Here is a 22339-nt window from a genome sequence, read left to right on the forward strand (position 1 = left end):
GGGCCAAAAAAAAAAAAAAAGGATGATGTTTATTATAGAATCCAAAAAAGAAAAAAGTCCTAAATTCAATTCTTCCCTTTTCCCTTTTCGTCACTTAAATAATAAATCCTATACTTCTCTTGCTTTTTTTTTTTTTTTTTATCATGTACAGAGTAAAAGAAGTAGAGGGTAAAATGTCAATTCATCTTTCACAAAACAAGTTAGTACCGCAATGCTACTTCATTACATTTTGGTAGTTAATAAATGATGAGATAATCCCACGATTGATGGCAAAAGGAAAAGGTTAAAGCGTGATATCCATTTTAACAACCTTTATCTATCTTTAAGGATAAGCAAATGGATGGGGATCCCAATCCCATTCCCATTCCCATCACGGGTCTCTGTGAAAATGGGGGATTCAAAAACAGAATTATTAATGCAACAATCAAGCAGAGACACGTGTTGGACTCTTCTTTGGAATCTGAACACCGGTGAAATCATGACCAAATTAGGGGGCTAAGGTAGATGGTCGAGGACGACACGTGGAAATCATCATCTCAAAATGATTCTGTGGGGCCACGGTCTTCACCAGCCGTCGAAGTCGGCTTTGAAAGAACACGTGGCCCCTGTCCCAGTCTCAAATCGAATGTAACTAGTAGTAGTATATAATCTTCTCATTCTTCCCTAGGTCGTAGGTATCGAGTTTCATTTTTTTTTTCTTTTTTTTATCCGGGAATAATTTTAGAAACCTTCCATGGGGTTTCTACTATTTTACTACCCTCCACTCCATTCAGGTTTTGTAAATTTCACTAGCCTCTCCCTTGAGATTAATTAATATCTTGTAACATGTCAGCTCGACTAACAATAAAAGAATGATATCACGAGAGACGGAGAAAAGATAATAATATGATTAGACAAATATCCTTCATCCATCTGCTTACATTAATTAGTTAATCTAGTATGAAGAGTGAATAATTATTTTATTTTTTTAAAACTAAAATTGGAAGAAGTGTAAGTGCAATTCATTGAAATTGCAAGGCAGCACTCAAAAGCTAGTAACATCTCAATTATGGTCTCTTCAATTTTTGGAGGTGAATCATGGAATTCGCCAATAACATTTAGTATCAAGAACAGGTTTTGCAGATGCATTCATAACGCAACAATCAAAATTCGTGAGAGTGAAAGAAATCCACACGAGTTGCATTTTTTTATTTTTATTGTTCAAAGTGTAGATTCATTGAATTCTACGGAGGTCCTGCTGATAAAAAGGTGAATACCCAACAAAGAGGAAACCAATCCCTGTTAAAGGGAAGAACAAATACAATTGCCCAAAGTGGAACAACTAAATAATTTAATATTTTATAATCGTGGTTAAATTCAATTAATAATGGTTAAGTATGATTTCACTAATTACGCCAGCAATAATTGTGTACCATCTGAAAAGTTGTGAGGCTAATAAAGTCATTTTCTCATGATTGATATGAGCATTGGATCTCAAAATTTCTAATTGGAGAAGTTAGTGAAAATTATGAAACTTGGAAGGAAGCTAGTAAAATAGTCAAAAACCTCTCCTGGATATGTTCTAATATGTGATTATGATCAAACTAAACTCACCAAACTTTTTATTACAAAATATAAAAAATATTTTTCTATTTGCTATTTGATTATTTGGTTCCTGGCAAGACTTTGTTCATCTTATCTTGTCTGGGGAAGGTTCATTGCTAGCATAAAAAAGGTTAGATTCGAATTTTGCTATTAACAATCTATAAGAGGTTGGATTTGAGTTTCATTATTAATAGGGGAGGGAATGTAAGTAAAAGATCTCAAGTTTGAGACCTCTCACTTACCCTAAAAAAAAAAGTTAAAAAAAATGTTATAACTCGTTTACCTTATTTAAGGAAAGCTTGAAGTTAACTCTAACGGGGGGAGAATTGGATTGAATGACAAGGTGATAGTAATTATAAATAAGAGGGTTTAGATTAAAGTCTTATCGCTCGAAAAAAGAAATAAAAACTGTAGCTACTAAAAGTCTTGGAGGAGGATTTGTATGAATTACTTTAAACTCAGCATTGGGCCTTGGAATGTTACCTTTTCCTCCTTTTTAAAAGTTTACTGTGACTAAGCCATAGCTCATATGTATACAACTAATAAAAATATGCTAACAAAAGTCATTTTGTTGAAAAATAATAGAAAATACTTTAAGTTAGAAATCATGAAAGCATAATACTAAATTTATAGTGTGTCTAGAGAAAAGAGAATGAAGTTTTTTTTTTTGGACAAGTGGAGAAGTATTATTGAAGTAAAATATAAAACTTTCTTGTAGTCATTTAGATAAATGAATTAATTTTTTTTTGTTAGATAGGAATGAGTAAGTTGTTAAACTTTAGGATTTCTTTTTAGCTTTATTGAGTCCATTTTACCCTCACAAATACGGGTATAGAAGAAAATTCAAAAAAGTGATCACAATATATAGTAGTCTCGCTTGATATATTGTCTATATATATATATATAAATATTGTACAAGAAAGAAAGAAAACACAAAAAGAAACGGATAGATGCTCGAGTTTGAGGATAACCTTTTGCGAATTAATATAATCCGTTGATTATCACCAACTTTTGACCATAGCCAGTGGGGTCCGACACATAAATAATAATCGGATGGAGATAAAAGGCTGCGCCTCCGAAGTCCGAACTTGGATAAAGTTGGTGATAAGGTTTTTTTTTTTTTTTTTTTGCTTTTAAGATCCCCTTTTAAGTAAGTAAATGATAAGATATATCATTTATTCGGTTCCACTGTAGAATATACGGTGACCTTGTTCAGTAAGTTACGTCACCCATGTGGTCCGCCCCACGCAAAATTACAAAAATCTCACCGACCATGTAAACCAAAATATTGCACCATAAATCTGTTGGTGTTCTCTACTGCTCACGACGTCGTAGCAAACATTCATAGTAAAACATGAGAAGGTGGCGAGAGAGGTTGTTTTACTTGGTTATTAATGAATGATTTGTCTAATTCAGGTATTTACTTGATTATTACGTTTGTTGAGACGTGATTTAGGCATTAATTTTTTTTTAAAAAAATAAAGTTAATTAGGAGAAGTGCATGAATATAAGAGACGATAATAATTATTAGTGTGTGTATTTACGTAATAAAATTAGGTGTGATTTAGATATATTAATAAATGCCCATTAGACGTCTGCTAGAAAAATAATTTTGAGCGGATTTGTCATTTTGTCCAAAATCTTTTGCAATAAGCTAAAGTAAGCTCAGTAATTTTTATTGACCTGTAAGTCTATAAATGACTTGTACCATGCTAAGTTGCTTCTACTTTTCAATGTTTTCCATATGAAAATACTTGTATATATTGCCTAGTTTAAGTATCATTTTCTGTTCTTCTTTTTCCCCTAACAAGAAGTATGCATCGAAAGTAGACATTTTACTCCCCTCATAGCTAAGAACAGAAAGGAGAAAGAGAAAGCAGAGACATTGGGATGGAATGGCCATCAATTAGTAATTACTCGTCCAATATTTACAATAGTAACGATGGTTACTCTACTGTTTTTTACCATGTTGCGTCACTATCTTATCCAATCCAACCCCATTAATTAGTAATCCTCGGTTGCATGCCTATCCAATCCATCCCCATGAAGGACAAGAAGATTCCTTTTTACTATCATGTAAAAGCTTTTAAAAAACACAGTATAGTCATTAACCCCAAGGCTGACTTCTCCAATAATTGATTGTTTGTTAGGGTCAAAATCTTTACTCCTAAATCAATGCATTTACCTCTTCCTGCATAACTTGTCATTTTCTTTTTAGCAAGAAATCCAATGCATTGTTAGACTCTAGAAGGATAGACGATCCTAAGGGAATATTTAAGGATTCTTCTATCGATGCTCCTAGAACGCTCATTAACACATATAATATTAATTTATTCTATTATATATATATTAATAAGTATTATCCTTTATTGTATTTATATATTTATATATTTAATATTATCTACCTTTTTTATATATTTTATTTTTTTTAGTTAATTTTATATTTTAAAAAATATAACACCTAAAATATATCTTAATGTCGTGGACGTCCGTCGGACAAACAACCGAAAGTTTAATCCGACCAAATTGGAATCAATGCAGTGGGCACGTGAACAGATGTGATCCTAGGCAACTACCATGGGGAAGTCGCGCTACGTTATCACTTATCAATAGGTATTGGGGCAGGCAGGCAACTTCATGTTCAACATTCTTCCAAAATTTAGTACTCCCTCCGTCCCGTTTACTTAGTCTTGATTTTTTTTTCACACAGATTAAGAAAGTGTAATTAATTTGGTTGGAAACATAAATTTAGATTAATAATTTCCTAAAATACCCTTATGCTAATAACGAAGAGTGCATTGGAAAAGCTCAATGTATTCAATGTAATGAGTTAGTATTTAATAACAATGTATTAATAACAAGATATTTAATAAGGGTATTGTAGACAATTTGAAAGATCATTACATTTTTTAATGGGAAAGTGGACTACAATTTGGGACAGACCAAAAAGGAAAACAAGGCTATCAAAGTGGGACGGAGGGAGTAGTATAAATTTATAGACACAATTCTATGCATACATTTTGTCTGTGTTTGCTAACAAAATTTATATGCACAACAAAAGTATTCAAATGGAAATCAAACCGTGTAATACAACATTCACATGTTGCACGAAAACTTTAATCATACCTCATTACCTCCCCATGTTTGTCTTGAAACGATTTAGGAGTAACACAAGTTTTTATTGTCAATTTTGCAAATATATATATATATTTAGATTAATTTTTTTTATACTGACAGTGTATACACTATCAACGTTGGACAAATGACAACTATATAAAATTTGAATATAAAATTTAATTTTTACATACATGTCATGAATCAAACGATGATAGTGTATACACTGTCAGTGTATGTAAAATTTACTCTATATATTTATAAATAATCATATGAAGAAAGTTGTTGCAGACAGATCCAAAATCCGAAGCAAGCGGGCTTTCAATTTTGGAACGCTCAACTCGCAGGGGTTGAACCCGTGTGAGATTTTGATAGCGTCTGCTCATTAATGTTTTGAGTTCATGTTCAAGTAATCTACAGTTGATTGGGATGGATTTGTTCATATCTCAAGTGTGTTTAGGAAAATGGAAAAGTATATATATCATTGTCAAAAGTGTATCATCACTTTCCCTCATTCTTGGTGAGATGGTGGGCTAAAAAAGCAGACCCAGTTCTCAAACGTAACTTCCAAAACGCATGGTGACATATAATTGTGGCCTTTGACTGGGGTTAAAGATGACATCTCCCGTGAGGGTTTGGACAGCTAATTGAATTCCAAGAAGAAGAGAGTATGCATTTCTCTTTTTACTCCACACACATTTCTCTTGTAGTTATAGACATAGACACCATAATTACTAGTCAAATTGTCAACGAAATTATTTTGTTTCAATCAAATAGACTCTAATAACTTTATGAGTCTAAAACAACTTTATGAGTCTAAAACCAAATAAATTTGTTTGGTAGACAAGTTTTTTGTCAAGTTTATCTACTACAAGTTTTTTAAAAACTTTAACTACAGTAACTTCAAAAAAAATTTTAAAATTTTTAAACTATACACTTCAAAATATTTTAAAAAAATACACTTCAAAAATTTTTAAAAAATTTTTTACAGTGAACTACAGTAAAGTTTTAGACAAATATCCAAAAAACTCACTTGCCAAACGGGGAGGTTTGAAATAGTCATCCAAGCATAAACAAGTTTTTAGGAAGATCATTATTTTCAAACAGATTTTTTTTTTTTGGAAAGGAGGTTATTTGAAATAATTACCGTAGTACTTTTTGTGATGTAATGTATGTAAAATAAAAAGTTGATTGGAAATTGTGTGTATGATGTAAGCAAAACAAAATCTGAAATTGGTACAGTGATAAACAATTAAGAGGAGATCCCTAACCGAACCGCCTTAAATAACTTGTTGCATAGAGTAGAAGAAAGCTTGTTTGTTCAAGGGAAGGATGAAACGACTTTTTTCCTTTTCTTGGATGGCATTAATGTATTATTATATTATCCTTTCCAGTGTTTTTAATGACAAATTGTCAACTGGTTTGATTTAGCTCTAGGTTTTTTTCTTTTTTTGAAGGATTTAGCTCTAGATTTGAAGTATCTATCGCAAAGGGTATGGTACTAGACCAGACAATTCATTAAGATCGAAAATTATCAAACTGAGGCTACACTATCCAATCAAAGAATCTATGTACATCAGTACATAAGTTGTCCAGCTCGAAAGCTTAGGTTGAAGTCCTAAATTTTAGAGATTCTAGATTTCAATCCCTCATTTCTCTCTTTATTTTTTAAATCCCATTGCCCCTTAAGAGGAAAAAAAAAAATTTCTCTAACTCAAAATAAATAATTTTCTTACGGTATGAAAGAAGAAAGCTAAATAATTCAAAGAAGTGTGAAAATATCCACTTCTTCTGTTCGTAATATTAATGAAAAGATGGGCAACTAATTTGAGTTATTTCCAAATGTCAATTATCAATAAAAATGATGAAATACAAATAATCTTATCAAAATTTAAATAATATGTCCATCGAGGCAGCATTCATTTCTTCTCTTCTTTCACTATCCTCACTTTCAACAATAACTAAGGGTAGCTTTATTGCTCAAAATAAATAGAAAGATTTTTCAAAAGATAATCAAAATAAAGACGAGGAAAGAAAATCCAAAAAGAAAACTTTATCATAACTTAAGAAAAAAAAGAAAAATGGATTTCAATTTTCTAAAATTTTTGTAAAAAAAACACTGTAATAATTTGATATACATGAAAAAATAATTAAAAAATATATTCATGTAAAATGTAGAAATTAAACCAACGGCTCCTGTGAGGCCACCACATAAGCCTTCCCACGCCAAATCATTTTCCAACCTTTTTTATGTATCTCTTGACCTAAATTTAATAACCTCATCATCTTCTCCCCCCTCCTATATTGTACTCCTTGCCTTGTTGTCCTCTCTCTCTCTCTCTATATCTATTTCATTATCTGTATCCACCCCTCTCCATTTCTCCCTTTACACCAAAAACACACACTAAAACACGCAGAGAAAACATTCTTTCAATCAATCTTTACCGAGAAAAAGAAACCAAAAGGAACCCGCTTATCTTCATCAAAAACCCATCTCCCAGATCATGTAAAAATCCGAACTTCGCTGCTCAGGATAGGCGTTTCGAATTGGGTAGTCCGGGAAAATTTCGAATCCTGATACGACCCGGGTCTGATCGAATTTCAGGTGAATAAGGATAAGAATTAGTGAGATACTGTCTTTCGAGGATGACGAGGAGGTGTTCACATTGCAGCCAAAACGGGCATAATTCTAGGACGTGTCCGAACAGGGGCGTGAAGCTATTTGGGGTCCGATTAACTGATGGGTTGATCCGAAAGAGTGCTAGTATGGGTAACTTGTCCCACTATAGTAGTAGCGGTAGTGGTAGTGGTAGTGCTACTCCTCAAAATGGATTGGCTGCTCATGATTCTCCGGGCGACACCCCTGATCATCCCTCTGCCGCCGCCGCCGCCGATGGTTATGCTTCTGAAGATTTTGTTGCCGGGTCTTCATCCAGCCGCGAAAGAAAGAAAGGTTTTTTTTTTTTTGGCAATTATTTTCTATTGATTTTTTGTTTTATTTGTCTTTTGATATTCGTACCAATTTGGATCTATGGTGGTGCCGGCGGTGTAATTAGTTTCTCTATTACAATTGGTTTGTAAAAAAGACTATCATGCTAGGTAACTTTTCATTTTGTGTTATTGAGATTTAAAGATTTTCCGGATTTTGTCTGGAACTGTAAGATTGTGCAATTGTATTGATGCGTTATGGGTTTTGATACGCGTGAGGGTTTTGAAGCTTATTGGAAAGCCGGGGAACTAATGCTAGGCAACTTTTTGCTTCTGACTGCTGATAATTTTAGGCTCAAATGCAATAGCATTTATTTGTGTATGGAATGTCCTGCCTGTTGTTATCATCTTTTCCCAAGAGTCAGCTTGAAGTTGCTGGTGAGCTTGAATGATAATGGCAAAGAAGGAAGTTGGAGAAACTCTTTTGTTCTTATCTTTTCAAATTTATGGCCTACTATTTGCATATTTAAATGGTTATTTTTGTCTGACTACCTGGAAAGGACTAAGAATGCAAAAGAAATAAAAATTTCTTTTGGTTGAGAATGGGGGACATTATGCTGAGACTGAAAAATCAGGACAGTGGGTTGGATCATTTTCAGGAGCTCTTGAGATATTCAAATTGTTGATTACAGGGACAAGTTGAATAAATTGTAATGTTTTATAGGTCTAAGATTGTTGAAATGACAAAAAAAAAATGAAACAACATGCCTAGAATATCCATTGAGTTCTATGTATTTTCACAAATCAGGCAAGATTGTTATTTTTCAACGAAAAAGAGATCCCTGAACTGACGTTTGTTTTGAGTTTGATGCAGTTTTGGATTCTAACTTTGGTCTAAGCAATTTATCTGCGGAGATATCAAATTGCGTTTCAGGAGTCAGTCTTGTTGTTAGTCAACCTATAATCTGTGAACTTCATGTTTTCGAGTTGGTCAACTTTTTTAATCTAGGATGAATCAAATTCTTTGCTACTTTGCTTGCTACTTGAACTTCAAGATTGAATACTTTTTGTTGCATGTAAGTTGCTTGGGGACACCGGCCACTCGATGTGATTCTAGTATCAATATTGCAGCAATTTTCAACTTCAATTTCTTTTATAATCATTTAATGATGATCCCATTAAGTATTGAGTTGTATGGTGCACTGCATGTATTACGTATGATCGTGCAAAGAGGTGAAGGGGTACAGAAGATGAAAAGCATACTGTTAAATGAACTCTGCTATCCTGAAGAACAGAGAATGCCTGCTCAGAGATCATTGGAGAAAATGGTGAATGTTTTTATTGTGGATATAGCCCCTACTTGGAAGATGGGGAAATGACTCTTATCAAGGATACTTGCATTTTTTGCATGACTGAAGGAGTTGTTTGCTTTCTTGCTAGGGATCTAATTGTTATTGTTCATGTTTGTCTTTGTTACAATCACTAGTGTGACTGGTTGAAGATGACTTAACATATTAGTTGTACAATTTGATTTGCAGGTGTTCCATGGACTGAGGAGGAACATCGGATGTTTCTGCTTGGTTTACAAAAGCTTGGTAAAGGTGATTGGCGTGGGATTGCACGTAATTATGTGATTTCTAGAACACCTACCCAGGTAGCCAGCCATGCCCAGAAATATTTTATCCGGCAAAGTAATGTATCCAGGAGAAAAAGACGCTCCAGCCTCTTTGATATTGTGCCTGATGAAGTAAGCATATTATTTATCTCTAGTAGTAGAATATTACACAAGTAAATTGTCTAAAAAATTGCAGTAATTCTTGTGGTCCTGGATTATTAAAATCTTCTGTCAGAGAGCATTACTTCTGGAGGAGTTTCTGCTACCTTTTCAATAATTAATATTTAGAAAGTATTGCAAGTCTCATATAGGCACTAGACAATATTTAGGTTGTGATGCTTGTTAGGTTGGTCAAATGGTCTGGAGAGATGCACTTTTTGGTGTATAGCATATGTACATCATGCTTTCACTGAGAAATGCATGGAAAGTGTTTTGAGACTCTGCTATTGTAAATTTTTCTTACAAAAGCATCCTATGTATTTAACTGAAATGATAGCCTAGTAGTTTTACTTGTATTATATGTTTCTAGGAGAGTATAAGAATGTTGAATTTTCATTTTTTTTTCCTTGCACATGTAGTCGGCCGATGCTCCCATGGTTTCTAGAGATTTCTTCTCTGGAAATCCTCCTGAAGCTGAGACACAAAGCAACAATGAATTGCCTACTGCTGCTATGGAGGAAGAGGTTGAATCAGTAGATTCTGCAAATTCCAATGACGTTGAAGCTGTGCCTCCTAAGCCAGATAGCTCACAGTACTCTTATCCAGTTGTCTATCCTACTTATGTTGCTCCTTTTTTCCCAGTGGCATTTCCAATGTGGTCGGGCTATGGCACAGAGCCAACAAGACAAGAGAGCCATGAAGTGGTCAAACCAACAGCAGTTCATTCAAAGAGCCCAATTAATGTGGATGAGCTGGTTGGCATGTCGAAACTTAGCTTAGGGGATTCACTTGGAGATGGAAGACCTCCTCTATCTTTAAAATTGGCCGATGGTTCGAGGCAGTCAGCTTTCCATGCAAATCCTTCTTCTGGCACTTCAGGCATGAACTCAAGCCATAGTGCTATTCATGCAGTCTAGAGAAGTACTCTCTTCTGCATAGAATATCTCAGAGCCTGTTGGCTTTCTGTTTATACGTAGGATTAGTTTTTAGCATGGTTTAAGTTTATTAGTTTTATTTGTTGGATCAGCATAATAAGGTTGGTTTCTGGGGCTGTTAGATTATGTTTAAGTAGTCAGTAATGTTACTTTGTATGCTTTAGCTACTTTATAAAATTATTTGAATTTAAATCTTTAGCATTTTTGTGACATTTTATTCCCGCCCACAATCTCTTATATATTTTGCACTTGGGAGTTATTATTTTATGGCAGGAAGAATTGAAGGTTTGATGCTTTTCTCTAATCACAGCCTTGTAGTAAAATGCCCTCTGCTTATCGTAGCCTCACAGCATGATAAATATTAGATGCTTTTCCCAACTGTGATGCCATCCCAGAGTGCTTTTGAAAGAGGGCTCTGTTGATTAAGCAGATACCAGATATTGGTAAATGAACGAAGTGTGATTTCTGGAAACTTGCCCTGTTGAGAATACATGGCGTGCAGGAAATGGAGATGGTTCGTTTACTATTTCTTCTGCTTTCGTGAGGCTGGAAAACTTTTTAGTGAACTCCGATTTGCTGTGGTTCAAGTAACTGAATGCATGATGTGCCCCTTATTTAACAGCCCATAATTGTTTTCCTTTAGCTTAGAAGACTTGGTCCCGTCTGGCCCCGGGTTTAATAATAACTATGATAAAAACATTTACTTGAAGTAGCTTGGGGGGTTCCCTTCGTCTGAAAATTTGACGTTCGAACAAGGACGGGAGGGAAAACAACACCACAGATGGTACGAGAGTGATGGATTATCGGAAAGGCAATTACTACAATACTACTTGGCTTAACATTTATATTCCAGATAGACGCCCTCCAAACAGATGCTAGTGGATACGTGTTGTATGCTTGTCGTCTACTTTTCGTGCTTAGATAAGTGCATCTTGTTGTCAGGTAATTAAACTTCGGATTTGTTTGTGGAAACTCGTTAAGATGTATTTCATGCGTTAAATTTTAATATGTATTACCCTAATATGCTACATTTATAGCAATTTTAAACCCATCAAATTTTTATCACCCTATTACTTAAATTTGTATACATTTGGAGTTATCATGATATGTGTCACTCTTATTATTATTATTATTATTATTTTTGGTAAAAATCCAAAAGTATAACATTCTCTTTCTTCAAATTTTAAAAATAAAAAATTAAATTATAATTTGTGAAGTATAATACGTTGAAAGTTTATTATATGTTTTATATGGCTAATTAAATTAAAAAGTATGAATATTTTTCAACATACTTTTAAAATGTATGAAATACAAAAGTTTTATTGAATGATATGTAGGAAGATACATTAGGCGGGTACAATATAAGTATTTACGAACTAGGATGGATATCTTGTACTTATCAACCATCACGCTGGCGGCGCGGACACTAGCGGTTGAAAATTGGCTACGTAAGCATGCCATGCTTTGGTATAAAAAAACTGTTTATAATAAGAAACTCAAATTCTTTACTAAAACTTGCCCAAAAATACATTCTTTGCTAAAGAAAGAATTTTTTATTGCATTCAATTCCATTTGACATGTACACGCAGTTCACATATAGTTGGAAAGTCTTGGTATGCATTTTACAGGACAAAAATATTGGACCGGTTATGAATGTTTAGAGTTATGAATATTTTAAACATTCTAAAATTCACACACTAATAATTATTACCTTATTTTACATTTATACATTAACAATTATTATCTTATCTTATATTTAGATATTTTTCTAATTAACATTACTTTTCCAAAATATGAATACCTGTAATCCATCTATTAGACACTCGTTAGATAGACCCATTGTTTTAATCATGTGAAAACATTTATCCATTTCCATTTAACCCTCAAACCTACTATTTTATCCCTTCCCCATATAAAGCTTGAATTCTCACTTAAAACAAAATAAATAAATAAACAATTCATAGTGTAGTATGTGAATATGTAGTAGATAATGTAGACAATAAAATTTTAATTAATTGAAAATTACTATTAATCTATAAATTATTTATATGATTTATTGTTACTCATTGGGTTATTGCACATGTCATGCATATTTGGAAATTTGGTTATTAAACGGCCAATTATATCTCTCCACATGTCAAGTTGAGGTTTCCTGATCAATTGAAAATGTTGAGGTGCCTCCACCAATCAAATTATGCCATGTCATATGTATCTATGATGTGACAAAATTATGGATAAATATCTAAATAATTATTTCTTTATTAAAGAGATAATATTTAGAGTTATTTGATCCATACATATGTATGGTTTATCCACTTAAATTGTGCCACTTTATATGTCCCTATAAACCTGGCCAATCAAAGAAATATTCATTAATATTATCTTTTTATTAATAAATATAAAAAAGAGAGAGATAATATTTAAAATGATGTAGTTCTTATATGACTGTATGTCTAGACAAATAAGGCGACATACATGTTTGTAACCTCTATCCTATTCTACAACTATAAGTAGGGATCTATTCACCAAAGCTCAATCACTCATCACATATTTTCTTGAAACTCCAAGGTTGTTAAGGAAAAAGAATTAATATAATTTGTTTAAAATCTCGTGGTGTTTTGGCTAATTGGTAGTGTTAGATTTTTAGTTGATTAATCCTACTACTCCAAAGACGTCATGTTTTTTCAATTAGCTAAGAAAGCCCACCATCAGGCTTATATACTCCAAAAATGGCACTCAAATTGTGTGCCAAAAATGATATAGCAATCTTGTTCTTTCAATTTTCAATTAATACACCTTCAATTTTTTTTTAATTTTTGCAGCATTTTCCTGTGCAAGAATTACTTAATAATAGGGGATAGCATCGTAATTTCCCCGCTACTGATTGGGACAGCACGTCACTTCTTTCTGCCAAGGGTGGTAAGTGTAATTTCTCAAAGTTAAGGGGTGGCAGGTGTGATTAGGGAAAAGAGGTTTCCGAAATTAACCCTTATTAAATTGATGGGTCTGCTGTGTTCTAGTTTGTAAATATTGGGTGCCCCGGGTTAATTAGGTACTGTAAGATTTAATAAATTCTATGCTTTTTTTTTCTCCCTTTTAAGAGCAATTCCATGCATAATTGATCCTTTTTATTTTTCTTAAAATTAGATTTATTCCTTTTTTTTTTTGGGGCTTATAGTCTTATACATAAAGACTCCTTCTCTCTCCTTTTTTTTTTTTGTGGTGAGTTTTGTGAAATTCTTCACCTAACGTTTATGGCAGACTTTGCCGTCTCGAGGGAAGACTGGAATTTTGGTTCTTTCCAATCCTGAAGTTGGTTTCGAAAACTCTGGATTGACTTTTACGTTTCAAGTACTAAAAAAGCATAAAAAGGAAAAAAAAAAAAAAGGAAGAAGAAGAAGAGGAAGAAAAACTACGCGCTCAACACAAATTGTGAGATGTTATAATTTAGCACTAACCACCATTTTCTAATTTGATCCTGCGTTTTACTAATAAAAATAGCAAGGGAATCGAAGTTCTTTAAAAATTTTCGATTCATCAAGTCTTTTTCTTTCAGTTTTCCCCTTCGCCTTCAACATTCATGCCCAAAAATGAGGAATTGAAAATAGAACAAAAAAGTTAATTGGATATCCAACAAAATTGCACCACAAGAAGACAAAGTACAACTAGTTGAGTAAGACTTGTCCAAGAAAAAGGTTGATCTGCATGAAGGTGAAGGATTACCACTTATTTTCTCGGCCGAATAGTCAACTTTAAACTTTATAAAACAAGTCAAGGATTGGAAACTGGATCCAAGAAGGGGGAAAAAAAAAGAAGTAAAGGATTGCAAACTCGATTAAAGGCGTGCCTTTTTGACAACGTAATAGTAAAACACAGAAACGCGCCTTCATGGAAGAGTGCGCATATTTGTAACTTCTAATTGAAAGCTAAATTTGCATTCATGTTATAGTTCGTTCCGCTATCCTTGGTTGCTATCCGTTTTAAAATTACACAGGAAGTAGATCGGTTTGGTCTATGATGCGATCTTCTGGCATCGGAAGCAACTGAACTGAAACCAGTGTTCGTGCAATTACTCCAGGTGCTGTACTTGTTTGCCGCTGAAGAAATTTCCTGACAATAACTGCTCGTAGCCAGTCCCATATTTTCTTAATCCGGGCTCCAGGTAATCGAAAGAACATCAAGAAAATGGCTAGTGAATACAACACTGGAGAAAGTGATTCAGGGACAAGAAGAGATAATATAGACGCCAACGACAGCGATCCAAAAAATGCCATGCTGCTGTTTACTAGGTAGCAGTAGTAGGTATAGTAGTTTGAAGTACTTTCGGGATGCTGATGATTCTGAGAGATTCTCAAATCAGCATGGTATGAGAGACAATATAGGAGCAGACTTGCAGCGGCTAAGAAGGTGGTCTTTGGATTAGTTTCAAATGGTGATTGATGGTTGCCTTGATACTTCACTTGAAGAAAATTAAGCAACACTGAAACAATGAAGGCAAAAGCGGCCTGGCTAGAGGACACGATCAATTCTCGAGACTGAGGAAAATAATAGTAGTAATAATATCTCACATCTGAATTCGAGTTTGTGTGTTGTTGGATGTTGTAGAAGTTTGAGGTCGTAGCCTGTGCCATGGGGTAGATGACTAGAAGCAGAACAAGAAGAGAGCGAGAACGTACGATACAAGAGAAAAACCTGCCTCTTTTTGGAGATAGTTCCTGCTGTCTTTTAGAACTTCTCCTTTTATAGAGCCTAACAACGAAAAGGCTATGAGTCTGAACCTGTGTTACAGCTTACAACAATTGACCCATTTTCATTGTTTAATTGAAGCTGACCCTTTCATTATTTAATCACAATTGATGATGAGAATAAAAAAAACCCGGTTGGCGGGTTTAATTTGATCTCAGGTCTGCTCTGCTATAGACTATAGTAGGTACGAGTACGATTGATCTATTGCGCTCTAACGTAGGCAAATTTGTACCTAATGCTCCATCACAAGGGCCGGGTTACTTGCGCTTGCTAACTCGGCTTTGACGAATTTCATCTCGAAATCTGCTGGCAGTGGTAGGTAGGACTAGGACTGTTAATATTTGCTTGAATTCAATTCAAGGGAGCCAAGAAAGGGCAGCATTGAGCTTAGGCCATGCTTAGCTCGGCAATCCCAGCCAAGACGTCATGGATCCTTTCCTGACTGAACAACTGGATGGCAACCAACTGGCAAATTAAGCACCTAATTACCCCATGAGGAAATTACTTAAAAGTCATTGCTCATAATCACGTATAACCTCAGCATCTTACATCGTTGATAACCTCATTGACAAATTTTTTTTTCTGTTGCTCAGAACCTCATTGGAACTTTGATATGGTTAAGAAGATTTCCCACACAAAGTAAGTTTATTCTTTTTCGTTTCTATTTATAATAATACTTGCATATATTAATCGGCAATTTCTTAGTTATTTAGTCATACTTAGTGCAATTATGGTCAATCGTACGTCGGAATAGAATATTTTCAGGTCTTTGATGAAAATCACGTAGATCATATGCAAGTTGGTATAGTTTTAAAGAATGTATTAATTTTTGGATTAGTTTTTTGTATAAGAAATAACTTGGCTAAAAAAGTGAGCTCAGGTAATTAATCCAAACTCAGCTTGAAATCCAATTTATTATGTGCGCTCAATATTGGCCAATAAGGCAAATATATCGTCAGCTTTCCTAACCAAAGTTAGGCAAGGATTTGGGGCAGGAACTGTTGCAATAGCAACGGTTCGTGATAGGTTTACGGTCAAGATTTGTTAAGAAAAAGAAAAATGTGCGATTTAAATTAGAAATTGTAAATCAATTTTAACAATATGTGTTGGTCCTATATAAGAAAAACGTAACTTACATCATGTTTAAAATGATTTACATCCAAAACAAGGCACATTTACTTCTTATTGAGATTCAAATAATTATTATTCAAGAACTATCACGATTACATTGGTAACCGTTCCAATTCCTGGTTCATCTTACAATATCCGGAGATCAGATTTGTCAGTGCCTGGTCTACAGAGATTGATTGACATCCTTAACGGTAGGAATGACATGGATGTCGATAAAATCTGGTTCCTGCTGGCTGCTTGTCTCCTGTGTCAAATAAAGTCCTGCTCAGTTTCTGTAGCACAAGCAACAAAGGTAATAAAATGATTGAAAAGAATGATAAGGGAAAAAAAAAAAAAAAAAAAAGGTCTCCCTGGCCGGCCATGGCACCATCTAAGTAAGTTGAAAATTTTATTATGAATTTGAAATTTGACGGCATATTATTCTATTGGTCATACATGGAAGTTTAGCAGTGAGCGTGCGTGGAAGCTTTTTCATTCAGGGAGTTGACCGTGTAATTAAAATGAGTTTTCTGTTTCAGGAAAACCCTCCTTAATCTTCCCTGGATGCATCAACTAATAAACATTTCATTCATCCGATCCGTGTGAACTTAACCTCTGAAAGCAACATCAGAATTCAATTCAAAGGCATTTTTAATCCTCTTTAGTCTGATTGGTGAGTCACATGATATGGTAGGGTTGGCCGTTTGGCCGGTTTGTGATCAGTGGCGTAAAAATGATTAAGCAGAAGACATGCCATCAATTTGTCCAACATTACATGGTTGACTTTCCATGACAAAGGAATGGGATACTTGATATTGTAAATAAGTTAAGACTTGAGAATAATTTGATTTTGGAATTTGAGAATCATTAATGTTGCATTTGAAGCCATTGCAATGCAAGAAAAGATTGCCAAAAGAATTGAACTTTTTACGATTCTATTTCGAGTAAAAATAACTTTTACTAATTCAAAACAATAAAGCGTACCTCGAGATCAATTACTATTTACTGCTGAGAGTGACAAAAGGAGAATGGAGGCAGAAGAAGAAAAAAAATAGTACCATCTGCTTTTGGAAAAAAATTGCTGCCGAGGATATGCATGCAGGGTGGCAACCTACTGCCTTGCGTTTTGAATTACTAATGAAATACGCTACAACCTCCTTCATGGGGGATGACTCCGGGGTCAAAAAACCTCATTGAAAGAAAATTAAAAAAAAGAGCAGATATAATTGGCTTGTGCTTCATTCCATTCGTTGACTTGAGATGATTTTTATGGGCTAAGTGACGATTGTGAGCTCTTGCATGCATGAAAGAGATTGTGGAAGTACGGCAGAGCAGATGAGTTCAGTACTCTTCTTCTGTTTGTTTTTGTTTTTTCATTGTGATCCTCTACGACTGATGCTGTGTAACCACATAAATATTGTTCGTAGATTTCGATTGATGATGTGCGAGATTATGGAGCAGCAATTTTTTATGGGTTTGTAACTTCAGTGCATAAAATAACCAAGATAATAATTTATGGCATTAGAGAAAATACAATAGAAGGTGGAATGAGACACCCTTAAAGTACAAAATGTCAAGAACCAAAGTTCACAGTGCAAATAGATACTTGTTGGAAACGTCCAAAGTGCAAAGTGAAATTAATCCAAATATAAGGTATATCCACTCCTTGTCTTCTTAAACTTTAGATTATATTATATATTCAGCACAATTTTTAAACGCAGGCAGTCAGTCATCGAATTGAGTAGTCACAATCCTAGTTAATTAGTAAAGCTCATTTATAAACTCCTATTGTAGAGCGTAGTCCATGCAACGTAGTAGATTGATTACATTGGCAACTAACTGGAACTTCTCCAACAGCAAATTAGTTTATAAACTAGTACATAAAAGTGCACGGTTCACATGTCCATGCATGACGAAACTCGCAAATGGTTTGTGTTTTCCAGTTGAAATCCTCCAAAAAAAAACTGATGGCTTAAAGGAAAAAGAATTTAAACTGTATAGAATCTTTGGCAGTGTTTGATTTTTGTAATCTTCCAACTCCGACGAAGCATGCATTACAATTTCATGGGTGGACTGACTCTGGCATTATTCAATTGAGCGGTCAGATGTGTTCTAACATGTGTTGTGTTTGGAGACGGGGATGACGTTCAATAAATTTGATTTATTCTATAATACTTATTTTATAGAGATTCATTCCTGAATTTTTCTTTCTCTCTCTCTCTCTGTTTTATAAACGATGAATTTTATAAACATTCCTTCACGTAGTAATTTTAACGGCAAACTTTGCCAAACCTTGGGTCCTTGCCATTCGTTGGAATCCTCTATGTCATTACTCGGTATCAAATCCAGTGTCAATCCCATTTATCACGTGATGGTAGAAGAAATTTAAATAAATAATACAGGACAAATTAAATAAACATGACACTTGACATAAATATAGAAGTGACACTGAATTGCCACTCAAAAAATGACACTGAGGATCCCGTATGCCTTGCCATAGCCCAGAGGTGGTGCTGCAAGAATGTTGAAAATGGTGGTGTTCACATTGAACAGAATTAGGAGTATTACCCAAGAAATGTCTCCAAAAGTCAAGCATCTCATGAATTGATGATACAAAGCCTAGTGGAAAATCGTTTTGTTGGTTGTTAATCCTGATTGATTATTTCCTGGAAGCAGCGTTAGAGGTCAATGCGAGGGGGGGGACAGCTGATGGTTTAATAAATTTGGTCGTTTGTAATCAATGACAGTGAGGGACAAAAGATTAACAATCAATTTTCACAGACTTAATTTTGTTGATTTTCGTGATCAGAGACCCTTTTTTAATTCATTCTACATTAACTAAGTACGGGTCTTAGATCACGTGACAAAGATAAAATGTATTGTAAGCGATAGATTTTGAATTTAAAATCTTATCGTAAAAAACAAAACATGGAGGACCAGATGCAGGCTGGCGTTTGGGCCAAAAAGACCAAATAAAAGTTATGGGCTGCTGAGGCTTTTAAAAGCCGTGCAGGCTCAGGTCGCAAGTGCTAGTTTTACAGGTAGGCGGGGATTTAGGCATTCCCTTTTGTACAAAAGTGAGTCGATCATTGAGTCTTAAAAAAAATAGCTTTGCACATCTTTATTGCGATGATGACAGAAATTTCGTTTCATACTATCATCTTATACATTATTTAGACAGCATTTGTTTTAAATCTGAGGCTATGGTACCCCAAAATGTTCTTAAAACTGGTGTTGCTTTTGAGCGAAATTCGATTGGACTCACTTAATTTTAGCAATCCAAAAATCGGTTAATCGAAATTTAATTTACATATTGTTGAAACTACACTAAATTTCCAGTTTTCATGGAGCATTCGTCCGTGATTGTGAGATTTATTTACTCTACAGAGTCTGTGCATTACATAATTTACATTCAAATTCAGCTAAGTTACTAATGAATAATTGAGATTTGATGTAGGACAAAGACTCGTTACTTTTATGGATGCATTATTCTAGTAACAGGAATTTAAGATGCTTTTTCGGGCTTAATGAAAGTATCTGTGGGGGAAATCCCAAAAATCCCGTTTTAGTCAACAACAAAATATGATGATCATATCATACCTTTGCAGTTTCTATATTTGCCCTTTTCTTCTCTCTCTCTCTCTCTCTCTTTACACAGACAATTGGATGAGTTACTTTTTCTACTATAAGCAGAGGGCTGACCTGTTATGTATGTACCATACTTTACCCTAAAATCGCAAAGATAATAGATTACGCCCAGGAAGTGTTCCTTTGAGAATGCTGTTCAAGGCACAGGTGAATTTATTTATTTTTTGAACGGCACAGTTGAATTTAAAGCTTTCCACTTCTTTTGTGTATAACTCTACTCGTTACTTGATTAAGAGAACCTACCATCGATGGATTGTTAGAACCTACTTGATAAGATGCACTTGTTAAGTAACACGACAAAAGAAGAAAAACCCTATAAGCTCCGGGAGGGTAGGGAAAAATGAATTTTGAATCAAATCGAGAAAAAAAAAAAAAAGAATTGAATCGTCATACAACAAGAAAGGTAGCAAAATGCTGCCATACAAGTTTGATTAAAAATGAATGCGAAAGTCGAAGAGACGTATACATTGAAAGACGCTGGAGGCAATATCAACACAGGGTAATACACAAGTTTGATTAAAAGTGGAGGTGATCATATCAAAAGACGCTAGAAGCAAATATCAACACACATTCCACTGCACATGTAGTTTTACACGATAAGGTAGATTTTATAGGAAGGGGTTCAGTGGAAGAGGGTTTTTTGTGTCCATTGTAAAGTACTTGCTCTAAAGGTCCATGTAGACTTGAATCATTTGTTACGGAGTCATTTCCACCACCTCCGTGCATTATTTTTCAGCTAAGCAGGATGTTGCTGCTCCAGTCATTTCCACCACCTCCGTGCATTTTCTGATATGATCATGATCTGAAACATGATCTGTAGCTTCAGTGGTCGTTGTTGCTGCTGCAGTTCGGGGTTGATTAGTGTATCTGCTCATGATGACTGCTTGTAATTTCTTCCACATTCTTTTAATTTGGGATAGCAGCAGTCGAGAGATTGCAATCAGAACCCACAGTGAAACTAAGAGCGAGCAAACCGGCACAGGGACAAGGAAGGAGAGCAAAGATGTCACCGAAATGAGCCCAAAAATGAACGTGATGCTTTGAACAAAGCAGTAGTAAATGTTCTTTCTTGGGGAAGAGGGAAGTCCAGCAGAAATCCTTAACCTGGCGTAAAATGACAAACAGGAAATAAAGAAGCTTGAGATAGCCAACTCCATGGTCTTTGGGTGGGTTACAAATGGGGATTTAACTATTCCTTGGTACTTAATTTGAAGAAGACCAAGCAACGCGGGGAAAATGAAGATGAAAATAGCCTGTGGAGCATAGAGGTCTCGTTTAGTACTGATAGTGGTTTCCTCGGCGTCCATTAATGGCATGAGATATAGATATGCGCCAGCAGAAGAAAATAAATGAATAAGCTAGAGTTAGAGATCTGAATAGGGTAGGAAAACTTCGAATCCTAGCTTTATTTATAGCCTAGCTTTGACGAGGAAAACCATTCTTGCTCTTTTGTAAATTTGCAAATTTTACTACTGTTATTGATTTCGTTGATTATTGTAGAGACTATATTAGTGTTTTTTTTTTTTTTGGGTTTGTAGGAATATTAGTGCTTTATTAATTAGGAAAACCCTAGATTTTTAGATCCAGAAAAACCCTAGAAGTAGAAAGTACCCCTTCTTCGACATGAAAGAAGTGGGTGCACTTTCTTTGCGGGAAATTGAGTACAAATGTACAATGAGAAACATACAAGGAACAAATCGAAAATCCATTCCATACAAGTTTAGTTGGTAAAAAATATCTGAATTTTAATTACACAAACTGTTATAGTTTGCAGTATGCCTTAACTCGTACAGTTTTCTTTTTGCACATAAACTAGAATATCTTAGCAACCATTTAAGAGAGAGAGATGTATATATGGATATACAAAATAGAAAAAAAAAATCTCTTTTTTAGTATAAGTGAAAGATCTCGACCCGAAATCTCTCACTTACACCTTCTCTCTTCATGTCATTTCACACAACTTTCTCCCCAAAATAAAAAAACTTTGTAAAGTTTTTTTTTTATTATTATCTATATAAAAGTTGGGGAAATTTTGGGTGATGGTAATAGGAAGAATTGAACCTTTCTATTACCATCACCGAAATTGTCTGAGTAGAGGTCTCACACTAAAATGCACTTTGTCGTTTTGTTTTTGGGCACTTCCAATGCTTTTCAGGATGGGTTCCAAAAACAAAAGTTGTACAGAAGACCTTCACGAAAATGCTTTTTTGTCGCCGGTCCAATGCCTTTTAGGAGGTGTTCAGAACAAATTTGTGATCTTAAACGGTCATAGCTGTTTGTCATGAGATTGGTCCATGAATATATATAGAGTGCGGGTTTCTATTGCCAACTTATAATAGTCTATTACGCTTGTCCAAACAAGAGAAACACTGATTACTATTATTAGTAGTATAAATTGTTTTTATATGCCTTCACGGGCACCAATCTGAGAAATAGATTGTCATCTTAGTATTTTGCTCTTTCTAAGTACCATCAGAAAATTTTCCCTAAATTCTAGGTG

General features: G+C 34.5%; 1 protein-coding gene across 1 annotated transcript; it reads left to right on the plus strand.

The window, feature by feature from the left end:
- The first annotated feature begins 6964 nt into the window (after positions 1 to 6964).
- On the plus strand, positions 6965 to 10547 carry LOC113703137 (transcription factor KUA1). The gene is made up of 3 exons (XM_027224403.2): positions 6965 to 7651; positions 9165 to 9373; positions 9820 to 10547. Exons 1-3 carry the CDS (start codon positions 7345 to 7347, stop codon positions 10315 to 10317), a joined length of 1014 nt encoding a protein of 337 aa, XP_027080204.1. The 5' UTR covers positions 6965 to 7344; the 3' UTR covers positions 10318 to 10547.
- Positions 10548 to 22339: the final 11792 nt, after the last annotated feature.

This window comes from Coffea arabica, chromosome 8e (genome assembly GCF_036785885.1).
Source record: "Coffea arabica cultivar ET-39 chromosome 8e, Coffea Arabica ET-39 HiFi, whole genome shotgun sequence".
Taxonomy (NCBI): Eukaryota; Viridiplantae; Streptophyta; class Magnoliopsida; order Gentianales; family Rubiaceae; genus Coffea; species Coffea arabica.

What these genes read in the sequence shown, in the direction of transcription:
- LOC113703137 (XM_027224403.2), top strand. Translation starts at nt 7,345, where the DNA reads ATGACGAGGAGGTGTTCACATTGCAGCCAAAACGGGCATAATTCTAGG. An exon ending in CAGCCGCGAAAGAAAGAAAG is followed by an intron (nt 7,652 to 9,164) that starts GTTTTTTTTTTT and finishes TTTGATTTGCAG; the next exon opens with GTGTTCCATGGACTGAGGAG. An exon ending in TTGATATTGTGCCTGATGAA is followed by an intron (nt 9,374 to 9,819) that starts GTAAGCATATTA and finishes TTGCACATGTAG; the next exon opens with TCGGCCGATGCTCCCATGGT.